Source organism: Hylobates moloch, unplaced genomic scaffold, assembly GCF_009828535.3.
Source record: "Hylobates moloch isolate HMO894 unplaced genomic scaffold, HMol_V3 SCAFFOLD_9, whole genome shotgun sequence".
Taxonomy (NCBI): domain Eukaryota; kingdom Metazoa; phylum Chordata; class Mammalia; order Primates; family Hylobatidae; genus Hylobates; species Hylobates moloch.
Genome location: NW_026652284.1, coordinates 6,446,701 through 6,463,573, shown reverse-complemented (window position 1 = coordinate 6,463,573; position 16,873 = coordinate 6,446,701). Strand labels below are relative to the sequence as shown.

The 16,873-nt window shown below is 47.9% G+C and overlaps 1 protein-coding gene across 16 annotated transcripts in view; it reads right to left on the bottom strand.

The window, feature by feature from the left end:
• CAMTA1 (calmodulin binding transcription activator 1) overlaps positions 1–16,873 on the bottom strand; it is a 975,709-nt gene that overhangs the window by 660,260 nt on the left and 298,576 nt on the right. For all 16 annotated transcript variants that reach the window (XM_032758772.2, XM_058443996.1, XM_032758776.2 and 13 more), the window contains one exon: positions 5,402–5,469. In XM_032758772.2, the coding sequence (XP_032614663.1) occupies positions 5,402–5,469 (68 nt within the window). The remainder of the gene's footprint in view (positions 1–5,401; positions 5,470–16,873) is intronic.

The following is a 16,873-nucleotide window of genomic DNA, read 5'->3' as shown; positions in this document are numbered from 1 at the left end:
ACCTAGTGGGAGATATTTCAATACTCCAAGCCTAACAGTGGCAGTGAGGACACAGCTGAACCTGGGGGGAAAACATATGAAAATAAGGATGTGAATTACAGTTGGAAACACTGGCAGAGTTGGTGGCTAATGAGATGCAGGGGACAAAGGAGAAAAAGGAGCCACCTGGAGTCCAAGTTGTATGCTCTGGCATCTCCACAAAGGAGGTGGCTCTTCTAGAACCAGGGAAGTCAGAAGATGGAAAGCAGAGTGGGGGTCAGGGAAGGAAGGGGGAAGATGGCGAGCTGGAGATCATAATATGTCATGCAGGTGCGGGAGAGACAGAGTCGGATGTGGGGAATGATCCACAGAGACTTGACAGTGAGACCATGGAGTCGGGAAGTCCTGGGAGCCCCACAAGGGAGAATGTGGGAAGAAAGAGCAGAGGATCACAGCTTGGTGTCCACTGCCATCAGGGCGGGGAAAGATCTGGGGCACTTGAAGCCGGAATGGACAGATGGGGTCAGGAAACCAGGAGGAGGAGAGTGGAAGCTCTCTCTGAGCCACTGGAGTCTTTTTGAAACTCAGGGCTCACTTTTCTCCTTTCCTTCTAGACCCCCTCCTTCTACTGGGCTATTTTATTGCTTATTGACCAAAAGGCATTTAGTGTTCATTATAGGAAAATTCTATTACAAGACCCTTAGTGCTTCCGTGTTGAGGTGCTATCTATAGCAATCTAATTAATTAATTAGATAATTAACAGCCTTTTCCAGCCTCTTTCTAATGGGTATAAACAGGATTCCTGGGAAGGACATGCTCTTACTTCAATCTTGAGTTTTGTGTGTTCCTGGCTTCCAGGGAAGGTTGCATATTTCTCAGGGGAGCAGGAATACATGATTGGGATTGCTCAGTTTTGCAGCTGTCTGCCTGTCCTGGGCTCAGCCTGGCTCCCTGCCCTCTGGTGAAAGGGACCTGCTCCCCTGCCGTGGTATGCAGCTCTTCCACACTGCCTGTGACTGGGGGGCTAACTCCAATTCAGGGGGCAGTGTAGAACACCCTCCTGGCTAGCACGTATGAGCCACACTTACTGACAAAGGGAACCTTTGTCTGGAGCCTGGTTCTCCTAGTTGGTTTGGAATTCACGGCAGTGAGAGGCGGAGAGGAATAGAGGAGCTATTGATGGGTTCCCTGGGAACCTTCACAGGCACAAAAGCAAAGGGTATGAGCTTTGCAGTGAGATCATACTGGGTTCAAGTTCCAGTTCTAGCACGGACTCACCATGCAGTCCCAGGAGGGCATGTACCTTCCATACCTGGCAGAGCTGCCAGAAGGGTTTCAAAGCACAGCATCCGGCCTATGGGCGGTATGCGAGAGCACAGTGCTGGCTCAACCGGACAATCCTGGGACTAGAAATACCCGAAAAACTGAAGCGGAGAAAACCAGGTCCCTTCCTTCACAACTCAGGCTCACCTTTCTATGTCACTTTTGTTCATTTTACGGATATTTCTTGAGGGTCTGGGAGGTGTCCACACTGTTCTAGGTGCTGGGGGTGCCCCATGAACAAGCCCCACTAAAAATCCCTCTTCTCTTGGTGCTAACACTTTGGAGTGGGTCAAGTAATGAATACATAAATTAGGCAAGGCACCCGTGACAGACACAGCGTGTCAGACGGCGATGAGTGCTCCAGAGAAACGTAAAACAAGAAAGGAGCAAAGGGGGCTGGCTGGGTGGGGGCGGGGGTGAGACTAAACTGCACGGTCAGGGACACCTTCCCAAGAAAGGGACACCCGGTCAAGGCCTGCAGGAGGAGCTGGGAGAACATTCTAGACAGAGGACACTCTTCATTCCAAGATTCTCAATTCACTTGGCAGGGTGGGGAGCATGAAGTTCCCTGGGGTCTCCAGATGGTATTATTATCACACTGAGCACAGAGCAAGTGCCAAAAAAAAACATCCCGCAAGGTGATTTTTCAAACCGGAGGTCCCAGTTGCTGAGAGTACAATACGGGCTGTTTGAATGCTCAGCATTCAGCTCTGTTGCGATACCGCGGCTGCCCCCAGGGTCCCCGGCCCTGGGAGCCTCCGTGTAGCACACCTCATTATTAAACAGGTGAGCTGGGGCTCCCGGGGCCTTCTCTGTAATTAGGGCAGTATCTGAGCAAGGACTATATTTATAACCCCCAGCTGGCAGCAAGCCACAGAGACAAGCAGGGGGCCCCTCTGCAGCTTCTATACCAACATCTATATGTGAACTGATTACAACAATTAATTTAATAGGGATTCCTCCACACAAACAATGTATCATTTTATTAGGAAACTCTATAAATGTCAGTGGTGCAATTCATTTTTATTAATTTTCTAAAATGAAATTAGCAGTGGCGGCGGCGGCAGCAAACAGAAGTTGTATTGCCTTCTCGTGCAGCAGAGTATTGGTGTCATTAATTCCTTAATACCAGGAGGCCAGTTTGTATGAACTCAGCAGTTAACTGCGCCAATTAATTTCAATACTAGAGATGGGGTGGGGGGGGGGATCCAAACACAACTCAACAACTAATTTAGGAAGGTCCTTGAACAACCACAGCAAGTTTTGCTTCTCCTGGGACAAGAAGCTTTCAAGTGTAAACACGGAGTGGATATTATAATACTAATAGGAAACCTTCCGTCTTCACCCTCTGCCTTTAGGAAAGAAATTCGTCCTTCCAAAGCCCGGAGAAATCCTGGCAGATGCCTGTCGAAGTCAAAGTGTCCAGCAGGTTGGGGACTGCCCCACAGATAAGAGTCACAGTGACACCCGTGCATGGACAGACCCGCACGGCATGCAAAGTGGAATCAGAAACATGACCACATTCAATCCTCATCATGACCCAGCAAGGGCAGGATCAACATCGACTCCATTTTCTATATGAAGAAGAAAAAACGGGGCTTTTAAAGGAGCTAAGACGACCTTTTCACAGTCGCAAACCACTGAGTGACAGAGCCAGGGCTCAAACCCAGATTTGACCACATCTGAAACCCGCCTTCCTTCTTCTGCCAGGCACACCACTGTGCCTCAGGGTGGGGTCTCATGGCTCTATGTATGTTCCAGAAAGTCATGCAAGTCAGGCATGACCCTGAGTGACATCCCCTTTTCAATTGTAACCCAAATTCCAAAGGCTGAAACTCGAGGTAAAACCACTGCCTTGAAATGTTCTACTGTTCTGCCGTCAAAGGGTGGCTGAAACCCAGCACGTGTCTGCGTATCTGAAATCAGGTGTCTGGCCCAGGACGCATTCCAGAGAAGCTCCCTCTCTAGCCAAGGAGGAGCTCTTCTCTTTCCACTTAGATTCAAGGGGTGTTTGAGCGGAGAGTAAAGGGCGCACGGAGAGGCTGGCGGCTGCTTGAGATAAGGGCCACCCTTGGAAGTCAGGAAATGGTCCAGAGGCAGAAATCAGATAAGCCTCCTTCTCCCCCAGAAAACTAGGCCAGTGGCCCTCAAAGTACAGTCCCAGATCAGTCACATCCTACTGCCTGGGAGCTTCTTAGAAATAACACATGCTCAGGCCCCCCGCACCACACCTGCTGAATCAGAAACCCTGGGGTGGGGCCCGCATTTGAATGAGCCCTCAGCTGATTCTGATGCCTGCTCAAGTTTGGGAATGATGTCCTCCAAGAAGATGCCACAGAAGAAAGGGGAGATGAGTGTGTCAGGCTCTCTAGTTTAACATGGCCGTATTCACCAAATAGGGCACTGTATTCCCATCCTCTCCACTGCCCACCCCTGCCCCCACTCTGTGGAGGGATGTCCTTCCCAGCCCCATTCTCACTGGGCTTGGCCAGGGGACTTGCTTTGGCCAGTGGATTTATCACCAGGCATGACATATGATGCCACATCTGAGCAGGAGTTTCAACTGCACCTGCATCAACTGCCTTGGGCTTGTAAGCCTCTGCCCTCCTCTGGGAGATGCTAACTTCCCAGGCAGAGGGGGCCTCCCCAGCCTAGGTCCCACAGCAAAATGATGCACACAGCAGACCTGACCTCAACCCAAAGCCACAGGCAGCCCACAGACCCATGAGCAGAAAATAAAGATTTGTTGTTTAAAGTCACTAAGCTTGCAGGTCGTTTCTTACACAGAATGATCACAGCAAAAGCTGATTGATATAAACTATTTGATTTTATAGCAAAGGAAAAACCATGGTCACAGCAGGCTGAGGTTTTGGGGACTCCTGCGGAGGGACTCTCCTTCCACTCTCAGGCTGGAGGTAAACCAATCAGAGCCACCTGGGGAAGGGAGCCTCAATAACTAACCTTCCTTCCACAATGCCCTCCAGCCTCCTTCAAAGGGGAGGATTGTGCCCTCACCTAAAAGATGCTAACCAGTAAATATCTAAGCCTAATAATGTGATATTTTAAAACACCTTCTAGAATGAATAAACATTCCCAAGGATGACCTTTCCCATGACTCAGGAAGGATGAACAGGTCAAGCTGATGGGCCATGGGCACAGAGGACACACCCAACCCTTCCCTGGTCCTAGCTAACAAACCTGGGTACTCTGGGGCTTCTGTTCAACGCGAAACCGACTGGACGTTCCACCACTTCAGTTCAAGCCTGCAGTCCAGGCATCCTGTATAAACCACACTCCAGCTACCACCCCGCCAGCTAATAAACACCTGGGTCCTGTCACTGCTAACAGAAAACTTAACAGCAATTGGAAGCGAGTGGCATTGTATTTCCAAAGCTCTAGATTGTAACATTCCAAAAATAAAAACCTAGAGTTGGGGAGGACAAAAAGAGGCTGCCTTTTAAAATCAACCCTAAGTCCCAACATCACCATTCTTCACAAGATGGTAACATCACTGGTGCTGGCGGAACACGGGCCAGCTATATTTTCACCAATTCCCTCTATTCCCAAGTGGTGAGAGAAGCTAAGTGTTTGCGGCAGTTAGCAGGTTCAAGGACACTTACTGCATAATAAACTGCGAGCTTAGCCATTGCTTCTGATTTGGGGGGATCTCTTTACCACCAATCAAGAACTTGACTTTCAGTTTGTAAGACATGTTGAGATAAAAGTGGGCAGTTAAGCTGGTTTCTCTTTTTTCAAAGCACGTTTCTAGAGAACACTAGTGGCAGGCGAGCAATTTCCCAAAATAAACTTCCCCTGAGGCTCCTGCCTGTGAAGCCTTCCAAGCACCCGGCTGAAGGATCCAGCCGTCAGGTTAAAAGTTCCAACTGGCGGATGGCACTTGCACTCTTTTTAATCCATCTGATCGTATTCACTGCCACAGTCTTATGTCAATGAATGAGACCTCAGTGTCGAAAGCCATCCAGCACAACGTGGCATTTTCAACTCGTTGCCCATGAATTGACTGGCCAAATCAGGTAATCAATGCAAATCAATCCACTTACTGTACATATTTGAAAAACTGCAAGATCTGGGACATTACCTTGTCTTAGGGGAGGTGGTTAGCCATTCTTCGTGTTTCTCAAATGTTATTAAATAAGCTGCAATTTCCTGAAACAGAAGAATAAAAAGATAATAACAACAATTAGCTCACGTTGGATCCCGAGAGGTAAGAAAGTTTTTGCTGTTTCCCAGCTGCTGTTTTCATTTGCGAGCCTGGAACTCCATCCCTGCTAGAGAAACACTCGACTTGGACTGTTTCTATTTTGATTTTTTAAGTCCTTTCCATTCAACCTGACACACGGTAGTAATCAAAGCACTGGGCCTCAAAAGATGAGTCGGTGGCAAGGACGAAAATATTTCTCTGTGGGAGGAAGACATCAGACACCATTTCAGATTCTAAATGTCATTAATTTAGGGAGGGAGAAACACATGCCAACAACAAGTCTCCACGATGCGAGACCATAATTGGAAAGTTTCGTCCTTTTCTGAAGCTGGACGAATCTTTCATCTCTGTCACAAGAGACATCGTATTCTCTCAGCTTCATCCCCAACCCCCTGAGCCAAAATCACATAAAGATTAAAAAGAAAAGACAGGAGAAAGCCATATTCCAGAGAGGAAGCGGGGGGAGAAATAAGTTAACCTTTCCCACTACTGATAACTTAAATCTAGTGAGCGGCACATCCAAAAGAAGAGCAACGTCAGCAGAGTTTAAGGTAAAGATGAGGAAAATGTGGGCACCTGAAGGTAAATTAAATATTTATAAACACAACAACATCACTGCAGATAGAATTACTGATTTATTAATAATTTCCATAAAAAGCCAGTGAGTGACATCAACATAAGTCATTGCTCCAGCTCGAGGCATGATATGGCCCATTACTTCCACCTCCGAAAGGATCTGCTAACATGAAATTGGCAGGGATTATAAGTTAAATTAAGGTTGGACTAGTACACGTTTCCCTTGATCTTGGTGATGCTACAACACGGAGCTGCTGCCCTGACTATCAGGAAAATTCAGAGGGGAGGCCTCCACCTCAGCTCTCTCTGCAGCCAGGGTTCCTAGAGGGCTCCTGGGAAGGCAGCAGCCCCTCTGCCTGGAGGCGAGCAGCCTCTTTCAGCTGGGACATAATGGAGTGGACCCCTGGGACCAGAGATGCTAAACTTGGCCTTGAGAAGGAATAGAAGCCTGGTAAGCAGAGCAGGGGAGGGTAGAAAATGCCCCTGATGCCATGTGGTCCAAACGCCACAGGCCAAGAGTAGAGATCAAGGCCTGACATACCATGGAGCCAGCCACCACCACAAGGCAGCCAGTGATTGGGAACTGAGAGCCCAAGCGACCTCTGTCTGGAAGCCTGGACCTGACAAAGAACCTGGGAAGCAGAAGCCTATAGCAAAAATAGAGTTGCTTCACTGTGCAAGTTTCTATCACTGACTGAAGCTGAAGAAATCATAAATAAGCAGCTGATCAACCAGCACATTGTTCTCTCATCCCTGAGCCTTTTCACGTTTTATTTCCTCTCCTTAGAAAAATCTTTCCCTGAGGTCTCACTGTAGATAGATCCTTCCTCTGGCTGGCCCTCCCTAACTATTCCTGATGGCGTCAGTTATCCCTCCTGCTTGCCTGGGTGGCACTGGCACCTTCCCCCAGTGGGCAGGACTTATCATTCTGCATTCTAATTGCTTGTTTACTCAAATAACATCCCCCACTGGAGCATGAGAAGGATACAGAACATGTTATCGCTGACACATCCCCTGGACTTAACAGTGTCCTAGAGCACATAGGAAGCACCTGATAAGTGTTTGTTAGACAGATGGCCGGATGGATGGATGGATGGATGGATGGATGGATGGATGGATGGGATGGGATGGGATGGGATGGGATGGGATGGGATGGGATGGGATGGGATGGGATGGGATGGGGGTAGGAAAAACATGCATGGCAGAAGTAAATATGCATGCACATGTGAGTGAGAGAGAGAGTGTGTGTGTGTGTGTGTCACTGAAGATAGTTGACACAAGAGCTTAAAAGTAGCAAAATGCAGCAGTTCCTGGCTAAAACTTTTCCAATTATTTAATTAACTCTATGTCACTGTAGGAAGGCAACATAGTATCACAGTTAAGAGCACATGCATTGGAAGCAAACAGTGCCCTGACTTTGGGTACGAGCACAGCCTCTTATTAGCTGTCTCACTTTGAGCACATTACCTAATCTGTCTAGACCCGTTTCCTATGAAACTGGGAGACTATCAGCTCATGAGGCAGTTCTAAGGAATGATCATTCTAAATACACTGGCTGGCAGAGGACAAGCCCCAAACAATAGCTACCATGAATCATTATAAGATCTACGTGGTGTGAGCCACCTGTCTAGCAGCCCGATGAGGTCACAGTTACCAAAATGGTCCAGGTCAGAGGCTGCCACCACTGCTGGATTAATCATCATCTGTCACCTCCACCACCCCGGAGACCACCCCACGCCACGCATGTAGACAATGAATAGTAACATCGGAATGACCGTTCAGAGTTGTTGGTTTGTCAATTGGTTCCCATTTGGCTTCACAAAACCAGAGCACACTGCGGCTGGAGTCAGTACGTGGATTTACTAAGCCACTTGTCACGTGCATCAGCTCATCTACATGAACTTCAGGAGATCTGGTATCCAGAGGAATAGGCTGTGCCAGCTGGAACCCCCTGATCCATGCCCCTGCCCAGGACCATGCTGAGAGAAGTGACCCTTAGTGGCCCAGGGGATGGTAGGTGCAGTGGATCCCAACCTCTAAACATGTGATTTGTTCCAAAACCCTGGACATCCAAAGAAGACTTTCATGGGCATTCTTCAGCCAATGCTCACCCCAGCCTGACAGGGCTTCCTACTGCTATGGCACTCTGAAGGGGAAAAACTCCTGAAATCACTTACTGCCTTCTGTGTTTACTCTACAAACACTTACTGAGCATCTACTGTATACCAGAAAGGGAACAGGACCACTTTGAAGCATACAGTTAAAGAGCTCACAGTCAAGCGATGGGTACAGGCAAGTCAATACAATAGTGTGTGTAAGTGCTGTTACGGGGTCACCTCTGTGGCCATACTTAGCGGGGACCACCTCATGTCTAATGAGCTTCTGTCAAGCAAGCAGAGGTCCCAGGAAATCACGCTGATGTAGGAACTACCTGTGAGCACCTGCCACTCCCTCCTCCACCCCCAAAGGTAAATTTTGCTTCTCCCAATCCAGGACATCTCCTACACAGAGCCCCTCTGAGGGAAGCCTTTCCGAGGAAGCTGATGCACAGGCCCAGGCTCTCATCTCTGTTGTGCTCAGGTTGGCCGGGCCCCAAAGCTGGACTCGCCCGCCAGCGACTGTCCCATGCTGCTGCACAAACCTGGCTGGATGGAGCGTGTCTGGGTTACCCGTCTAATGCCAGGCCCCTGCTGCCCAGCCATCCCAGCCCATGGCCCTTCCCCAGACCACCCCCTCACCAGATGGGCAGACCACAGGTGAGCCTACCCTGCAAAAGCTCAGGAACTTGTTTGGAGAGATTCACTAAAGAACAAAAAACCACACAAAGTATTAGGTGCTAAATGGCATGGAGCCATGTAAAAGCCATCCAAATTCAGAGTGATTGTGGGGAGAAGGACTTCACCATCTGTGTCATTGCTGCCATCAATGTCACCAATGCTAAGGTGGTGGAGGCACTGCCCTAGGACTTATGTGGGACCATCTCATTTAATCTTCATAATAAACTATGAAATGGGAACCATGGCCACTTTACAGGTATGGAAACTGAGGCATAGAGTGGTTAAGTGACTTGCCTAAGGTCACATGGCCAGTACCTGTAGAACCAGAACCCAAACCCATGCAGAATGGCTCCAAGGCTCGCATTCTGCACCACTGCTCTGAATTGCAGAAAGGACAGCCACAGTGTGCTTGGATGAGTGAAGAACCGAACTTTTCCCAGCCCAGGCTGACAGCTCCCTGCTCCCCACTGACCCAGGGTCACTTCCCAGCCCCACCTCCCTTCAGTGGACCAAGAGGAGTCCAGACTGAATCTCTTTCAGGGGGATTCTCTCCTTCCAGCAGGATCAAGCTCATTGCCACCACAAAAGCCTAGTTCAACTCATAAGATCCTCGACTTCAGTGATAGGCAAAATTCCTTGTCTCCATGGAGCCCTTTGCTTAAAACATCATAGGAAGCAGGGGAAAAGCAACACACAGAGCTGGAGATGCTCCCGCCAAGGAGGGGAAGGAGTTGTGAAAAGAAGGGTTTTTAGCTCAATTGTCTGGCCTCTCTCTCTTCCCCCAGAGGTCCACAAACCTAGGACCCTAAAGGCGGCAGATGAAAACACAGGTCTGGTCTATCTCATCTTGACAGAGGAAAAAAACTGAGGTATAGAACAGAAAAGCGCTTGTCCAAGCTCAGCATGTTCATGGCGGAGCCAGGCCAGGACTCCTCGCTCTCCGGGCGTGCATGTTCCTTCCCCTGCACTTGCGGCCCCTCAAACACAAGTCTGGCTTGAAAGATTCATAGGAGGCTGGGGCAAAAGCATGGCCAAAGGAAGTGAAAACAGGTACTCAAACAAAAACACAGACACATGCACACAGTAGCATTGCTCACAGTAGCCAAGAGGTGGACCTACCCCAAGTATCCGCAGATGGATGAAGAAACAAAATGTGTCACAGACGTACAATGGCATGTTATTCAGCCATAGAAAGGAATTAGGTTCTGATACCGGCTACTACATGGATGAACACTGAAAACATGATGCTAAGTGGAAGAGGCCAGGCACGGAAGGCCCTGTATTGCGTGGTGCCATTTACATAAAATACCTAGAATAGGCAAATCCATAGAGACAGCACGGAGATTAGTGGTTGCCAAGGGTTGGGGGAAGAGGGTGATGGGGAGTTATGGCTAATGGATGTCGGGTTTCCTTCTGGGGTGATGAAAACGTCTTGAGCTATATGGTTGCACAACCTTGTGAATGTACTAATGACCACTGATGGTAAACTGTATGTTATGTGTCTTTTACCACAATAAAAAATAAAAAGAAGGAGGCATCGACATCCAGCCAGATGTGGCATTTGGGTGAAGGAAATGCCAGCCGTCCTACCCATGCAGACAGCCCCTGAGCCCGAAGGACCACGTGTGTGCGTGCCCGGTGGCCTCCCCAGCACCCTGGCTCCCTTAGCTTCCTCCTCCTCCCGGATCCTAAAGAATGACTGGATTGTCAAGACGAAGAAATTTGCTGCAGGCTCCAAAGCAAAGACTGTCCAGCTTGCAGATTTTAAATGTTTAGTTTGTCCTTTGGACGTTCAAGTAGAAAAACTGCCGCCAAGGTATGGTGTCTGTGTGCTGCAGGGGCTTGGGAGAACAAACTGACAGGGTCCAAGACAGGCCCCTCTATATCTGTTCAGCAGATACACTTTGGTGCCTGCAGACCAGGGAGGCAGGTGGGCCCTTCCCCAAGGCCCCAAACAAGACACATCAGGAAGGGAGGTCTGCGCAGGACGGGAGGCTGTAATGCTGCACCTGGTGTCACTGCCTGGTCACACACTGTGCTGCCATGCATCCATCTCCACCACCCAGAGGCAATGGTCACTCACCATTCAGTCCCCAAGCTGATGGGTTTTGATGGAGGACTGCAAAGCCCATGTCAGGAGCTGGCCAGCCGGGAGCCAGCAGGGCTGGAGGGTCACGGCAGAGGCTGCCCCATGGGGGCTGGCAGGTGAGCATGCATTGCTGTGCCAACCTGACTCCTGCCCTTCACGCCTCAGCGCCCATGTGCCAGCTCTGCCCACATAACCTGTCAGGTCCTGTTCATTGCCAAGCCCCTCCCAGGGGAGTTCCCCTTGCTGTCTCCCTCCACAGTGCACTGCAGCTTCTAGAACTTTCTCGGCAATGGCTGCACTGCTCGGGCTTTCTCTTGCTAGCTCTGTGTGGGTGGTGGTTCTCCCTTCCTGGTTTTTCATTCTTCAGGGAGGGTCTGCGTCTCAGTCCGTCTGTCAATACAGAGCCCTGCACAGTTCCTATGTCCGAAGATGACTGCTGACACAGCAGAGCTGAAGGAGAGATTGCGAAGTTCTCTTCTAAAGGATGTCACCTCAAGAGCCTATGCCTGAGGCTCCCATGCACAAAGGTCCAGTTGCCATCGAGGCTCAGGCCCTACGTGAGAGGTCGCACAGCACTGTTCCTCTAAGTGCCCCTCATTCAGGAGGCAGCTCTGGCCAATCTGTGAGTGCCAGAGCCGCACCGTCCAATGGAAATAGAACCTGAGCCACAACACAAGGCACGTGTGTCATTTTAAAATTTCTAGAAGCAATACCTAATGCATGCAGGGCTTAAAACCTAGATGACGGGTTGATGGGTGCAGCAAGCCACCATGGCACATGTGTACCTACATAACAAACCTGTACGTTCTGCACATGGATCTCAGAACTTAAAATATAAAAACATTTTTAAAATTTCTAGAAGCTATATTTTAAAAGGTAAAAGAGAAGAAAATTTAATAATATTTTATATTTTAACCCAATATATCCAAGAGAGTATGATTTTACTAATTTTTTAAAAAGTAGTCACGAGCTATCTCATACCCTTTTCCCTACTAAGCCCCTGTGTGTTTCCCACAGAGAGCCAGCCCCTCCAGCTGGCCTCAGCCGTGTCTCACGTGCTTGATGCCGCATGTGGCCGCCGTACTAGATGGCCAGCTCTAGATGCAGACATCACAGGAACCCGCAAACACATATGCCTCCTGGAGCCAACGGCAGCCACCCTGCTGCACCCTCTGCGTCCCTAGGAGCTGACCTTGAGCCCCACGTGTGAAGGAAGCTGTTCCACAGCACACGCTTCAAGGAGAGCAGGGCTCCCTGCCCCCTTGGTTCACCTCTGAGGCGACTAGCCGTGTCCCCTCCAGTGTGTGGGAAGGCTCCCATCTGTGCAGGTAGGGAGGGCTATGCAATTCTCAGAGGGGCTGGATTCACCTCAACTTCTCAGCCCCGGCTCTCTCTGCTGCCCCCACTCCCTCCTCAGAAGGAGCTATGCGCTGCAGGCTGTGCTTTGTCTCAACCCCACGGAAGGGTCCAGCCCAGAGAGATCAGCCTCTCCTCCCACAACTTCCCCTGGAGCAGCCCTTAGAAAAAGCAGAGTCCCCCATAGGTCTCTCAGACAATCCGTCCTCCATCTGTCTTCAAGATACAGGCTCAATGTCAGGGAGGGAGAAAGGTCTTTAGTGCTCACTGTAACAAATTAAACAAACAACAACAAATGTATGTATGTGTGTACATATATTTATATATATATATTTATACAAATATCTCCTGAGTTCAACTAATAAAAATCTCTCTATAGTCTATACAATCTCAGATACATTTTGCACATAGAAACATGGATTTTCAGCCAAAGTATAATTTCTTAAAGTTTGGTTTTTATGAGAGTTCTGCATAAGGGTTTTATCTGTAAGGGACAAAAGCTGAGGGGGGAAAAAAGGGGAAAAAAAAGCCAAGGCTCCCCTAGCAGCTGGCCCCAGCATCTGCTAGAGCCACAAAATGCAATTATATTACTCCCAAACGAGAAGTAAAAATATCTTGTTTCCAATCCTCTTGGTTTTAAGACTCATACTTAATGTCCTCTGGGTATTTCAGTGGTGCCAGATCTCTGTGTTATGTACTTTATTAGGGATGTGTGAATGTCATATTAATGACTTCTAACCAACATGTTTATGGTGAAAGCAAGTTTTCCCAGAATCCACCACTCGCTGCACTTGACAAAAAATAATTGGCCTTAATTTAAATAAATAAATAACCAGGCCCTGCCCTCTCCCAGTGGCATCTTCCCCACCAGCTTTCTCCAGGGCACCCATGCATGAAGCCAACAGGCCCTCCCCCATGATAAATAGTCCAAACCAGGTCCAACGGGGCAGGGCTCCCGTCTGAACATTCCTGTCCCTGTCCACTGATGTTCTTCCCAAGCACCCAGCTGGCCAAGCCAACACCCTGCACAGGATGTCCTGGACCCCCCACCCACAGGTCTAAACCAATACCCCCAATCTTGCTTTCAAAATGACCAGCTCTTGCCATCAACTGTTAGCCTATAGAAAACTGGTTTGTATTTTTTTTTATTTGCATGGAATGCAACGTAGCTCTGCTCTGACAGTTTATAAAGTGGCAGTGGTTAAGACTGTAAGGATCCAAGGGTGTCTGGAGGACTGTCTACAAAATGGTAACTAGCCATTCAGAATAAATTCCTAACAGCCTGGACTTCTGAAATGAAGCCTGGCCCCACTGGCTGTCTGTTATTGAGACACAGTAAAGCATTCTTATGACTATCAAATTACCAATCAGTGAAGAAACAATGAGCCACAATAGAAACATCCACAGCCAGAGCCAGTAAAGAAGCAATTCACCCGGTCTTTCATTCATTTATCTACTCATTGGTTCAATCATTCGATGAATTATGGAGCACCTACAATATGCCGGGCACTATGCAAGGCCCTAACAATACAAAGACACATGAGTAATGGCCCTGGGAAATACAGCTGGGAAGACAGATAGGGCTGCAGGATCCAGGGCTATCACATTCAAGTGCAAAACAGACAAAGAGTGCCGAATTAGCAGCACAGACGATGTGTCCATACTGAGAAGAGAAGGAAGGGTTGTGTCAAGGAGCTAACATTTCAACTGGGTCTTGACGAGTGAGTAGGAGATTGCCCAGCAGACAAGTGGCCAAGGTATCAGGGAAGGGAAAGAGCATAAGTGAAGGCAGGAAAATGGGAGTAGCAAATGTGTTCAGGGAAATCTGAGTAATATAAAGTAATGAGAGTCCACAGGACAAGGAAAAGAAAGGCAGAACTCAAAGCCAGGTAGAGGGGGAGGCACCAAACTGTGGAGGAATTCAATGCCAGGCAATGGAGTTTTATCCCCAAGAACCAGGGGAAGGCTTTTAAGCAGATGGGAGCCACACAAAGAGCTGTGCTATCTATCTATCTATCTATCTATCTATCTATCTATCTATCTATCTATCTATCTATCTATCTATCATCTCAAGATGCAGTCTTGCTCTGTCGCCTGGGCTGGAAGGCAGTGGCATGATCTTGGCTCACTGCAACCTCTGCCTCGTAGGTTCAAGAGATTCTCCTGCTTCAGCCTCCTGAGTAGCTGGGATTACAAGTGCCTACCACAATGTCCAGCTAATTTTTGTATTTTTAGTAGAGATGGGGTTTCACCATGTTTCTTAGGCTGGTCTCAAACTCCTGACCTCAAGTGATCCGCCCACCTCGGCCTCCCAAAGTGCTGGGGATACAGGCATGAGCCACCACGGCTGGCTAGCTGTGCTTTTTAGAAACATCACTCTGGTGGTGGCCTGGTAAAGAAGAGGCCGCTGATCGGAGACCATGATTATAGCCCAGGATAGAGGCAATAGGATCCTGCACTAAGGCCGTGGGAGTGAGGAAAATGGAACAAAGCTGAATGTTTTCAAAAGCAAGGTAAATGGGTCTTGAAACCAATTGGCTGGGGAAATGAGGGACAGTGAGGCAGTGAGGACATCTCAGAAGCAAAGGTCACAAACTGGTGGCCCAGGGACTGACTCCACCCAGAGATGTGCCTGCTTGGTCCACACAATCTTCTTCCCATTTGGCTTATCTGCCAATGTTTAAAGATTGAGGGTCAGGGATTTCCAGCTTCTCTTGAAAAATAAAGTCTGGCAACCCCAGGCCTGCATGCTGCATAGCATCCACTGCTTGGTGCTGAGAAGCTGCTGTCCCATTTGGATGGGCCTGAGAGCTCAGAGGACCGCCACCTCAGCCTGCTGGCTTTCTTCACTGTCATGGCTGGCTTGGATTTGTAGGCCCTTGACCTTGGGGCCCCTACTCTGATATTTATGGCACTGGAAACTGGGTGCATTGTAAGACCATGAACCAATATAGGCAATCCAGAAAGAAATAGATTTTAGAACAGTGCAATGTTAACCAGAACACTCATTGCCCCTTAATACAGTGACATGTGCTGATGAAGCTGACCCAAGATTGCCCCAATTTCTATTTTGATATTGTTCCAGTCGTCAATTTATTATTATCTCTGAGTTCCAATTTCACCCTTCTTTGTCCTTCTTTGTGATACTGAAGCTGGACCCTGTACATATTTCTCCTTTGCTAGCAGAGCAGAATGTGAAGCTTCGTCAATAGGCAGCAATGACGTGAACCTGCAAGATGATAGTGGCGAAGACACATCCCCTGCAGACCTCTTACCATCATCATTATTATTATAATCATCACTATTATTCAGAGTGGAGTCCAGTGGTCATGAAGATGAGCTCCAGCTGCACTCTCAAGAGACAGCCCCTTCACTGGCAGGCTGCTTTAGACCAGCTCTGTTCTAACTGACATCTGCAAGTGACAATGAGCCACTTCTACAGACCACTTCCAGCCCAGGCCCTTTGGCAGGCAGCGTGTTCCTTTGGTACCCATGCACTCTTTGAAGAGGTCTGAATTTTGGCCGATGTCAGCGAGGGTCTTCTAGCCCTTATTTTATTTGTTGTCTACTTTTCCTCAGCCTAGAGATAGCAGCTGCTGCTTTACCCCTGATATTTTGGAAACGCTTAGAATTCTCTTTTATCTCCATTAGTAATCAACCACTCTTCTACTAGCTAGAAAGTCTTTATATATTAAATTTTCTGTTCAAATAACCAAACATGGCTTCTGTCTCCTGATAGGATCCTGACTGATATAAGAATAATCCACCAGCCTGGCCAACATGGTGAAACCCCATCTCTATTAAAAATACAAAAATTAGCTGGGCATGGTGGTGGTCACCTGTAATCCCAGCTACTTGGGAGGCTGTGGCAGGAGAATCGCTTGAACCCGGGAGGCAGAGGTTGCAATGAGCCAAGATCGTGCCATTGCACTCCAGCCTGAGTGACAAAGCAAAACTCTGTCTCAATAATAATAATAATAATAATAATAAATCCACAGTGCTGAAGATGTTTACAATCTCACTGATGTGTAATCCTAGAAAACACACTAAAAGGTAGAGGGAGAATGAAAAAATACCTGAAAGAGAAACAGCATGTATTTGGGAGGAAATATCAAATTGCCCCAGTGAGGCCTTTATAGCAAGTTTCCTAGATGGCAGCCAGATCATAGTTTGAAAGGCACTGGAGGAATATATGTCCTACCTTTTAGTTTGTGAGAAGACCTGAATCTACCTATTTCGAGAGATAAAAAAAAAAAAAAAAAAAAAAAAAAAAAACATTTCTTTTAGGATAGAAATAGTTACTCCGTCTCCCTTTGGTTGTTATGATTTGGGGGAAGTCACGTGATAGCTCTGTCCCTCAGTTTCCTTTAATGTGTGCCATGAATCTATACGTATTATTCCATTTACTACAATTGTGTTATCCCGTATTTCAGGGATTAAAACCTATTTTCAATCAGCATCATGGAAGTGTAATTTACATACAATAAAATGTACCCCATTTTAAATGTATAGTCCAGTAGATGATAACAAATAAATATATTATGTATCTAT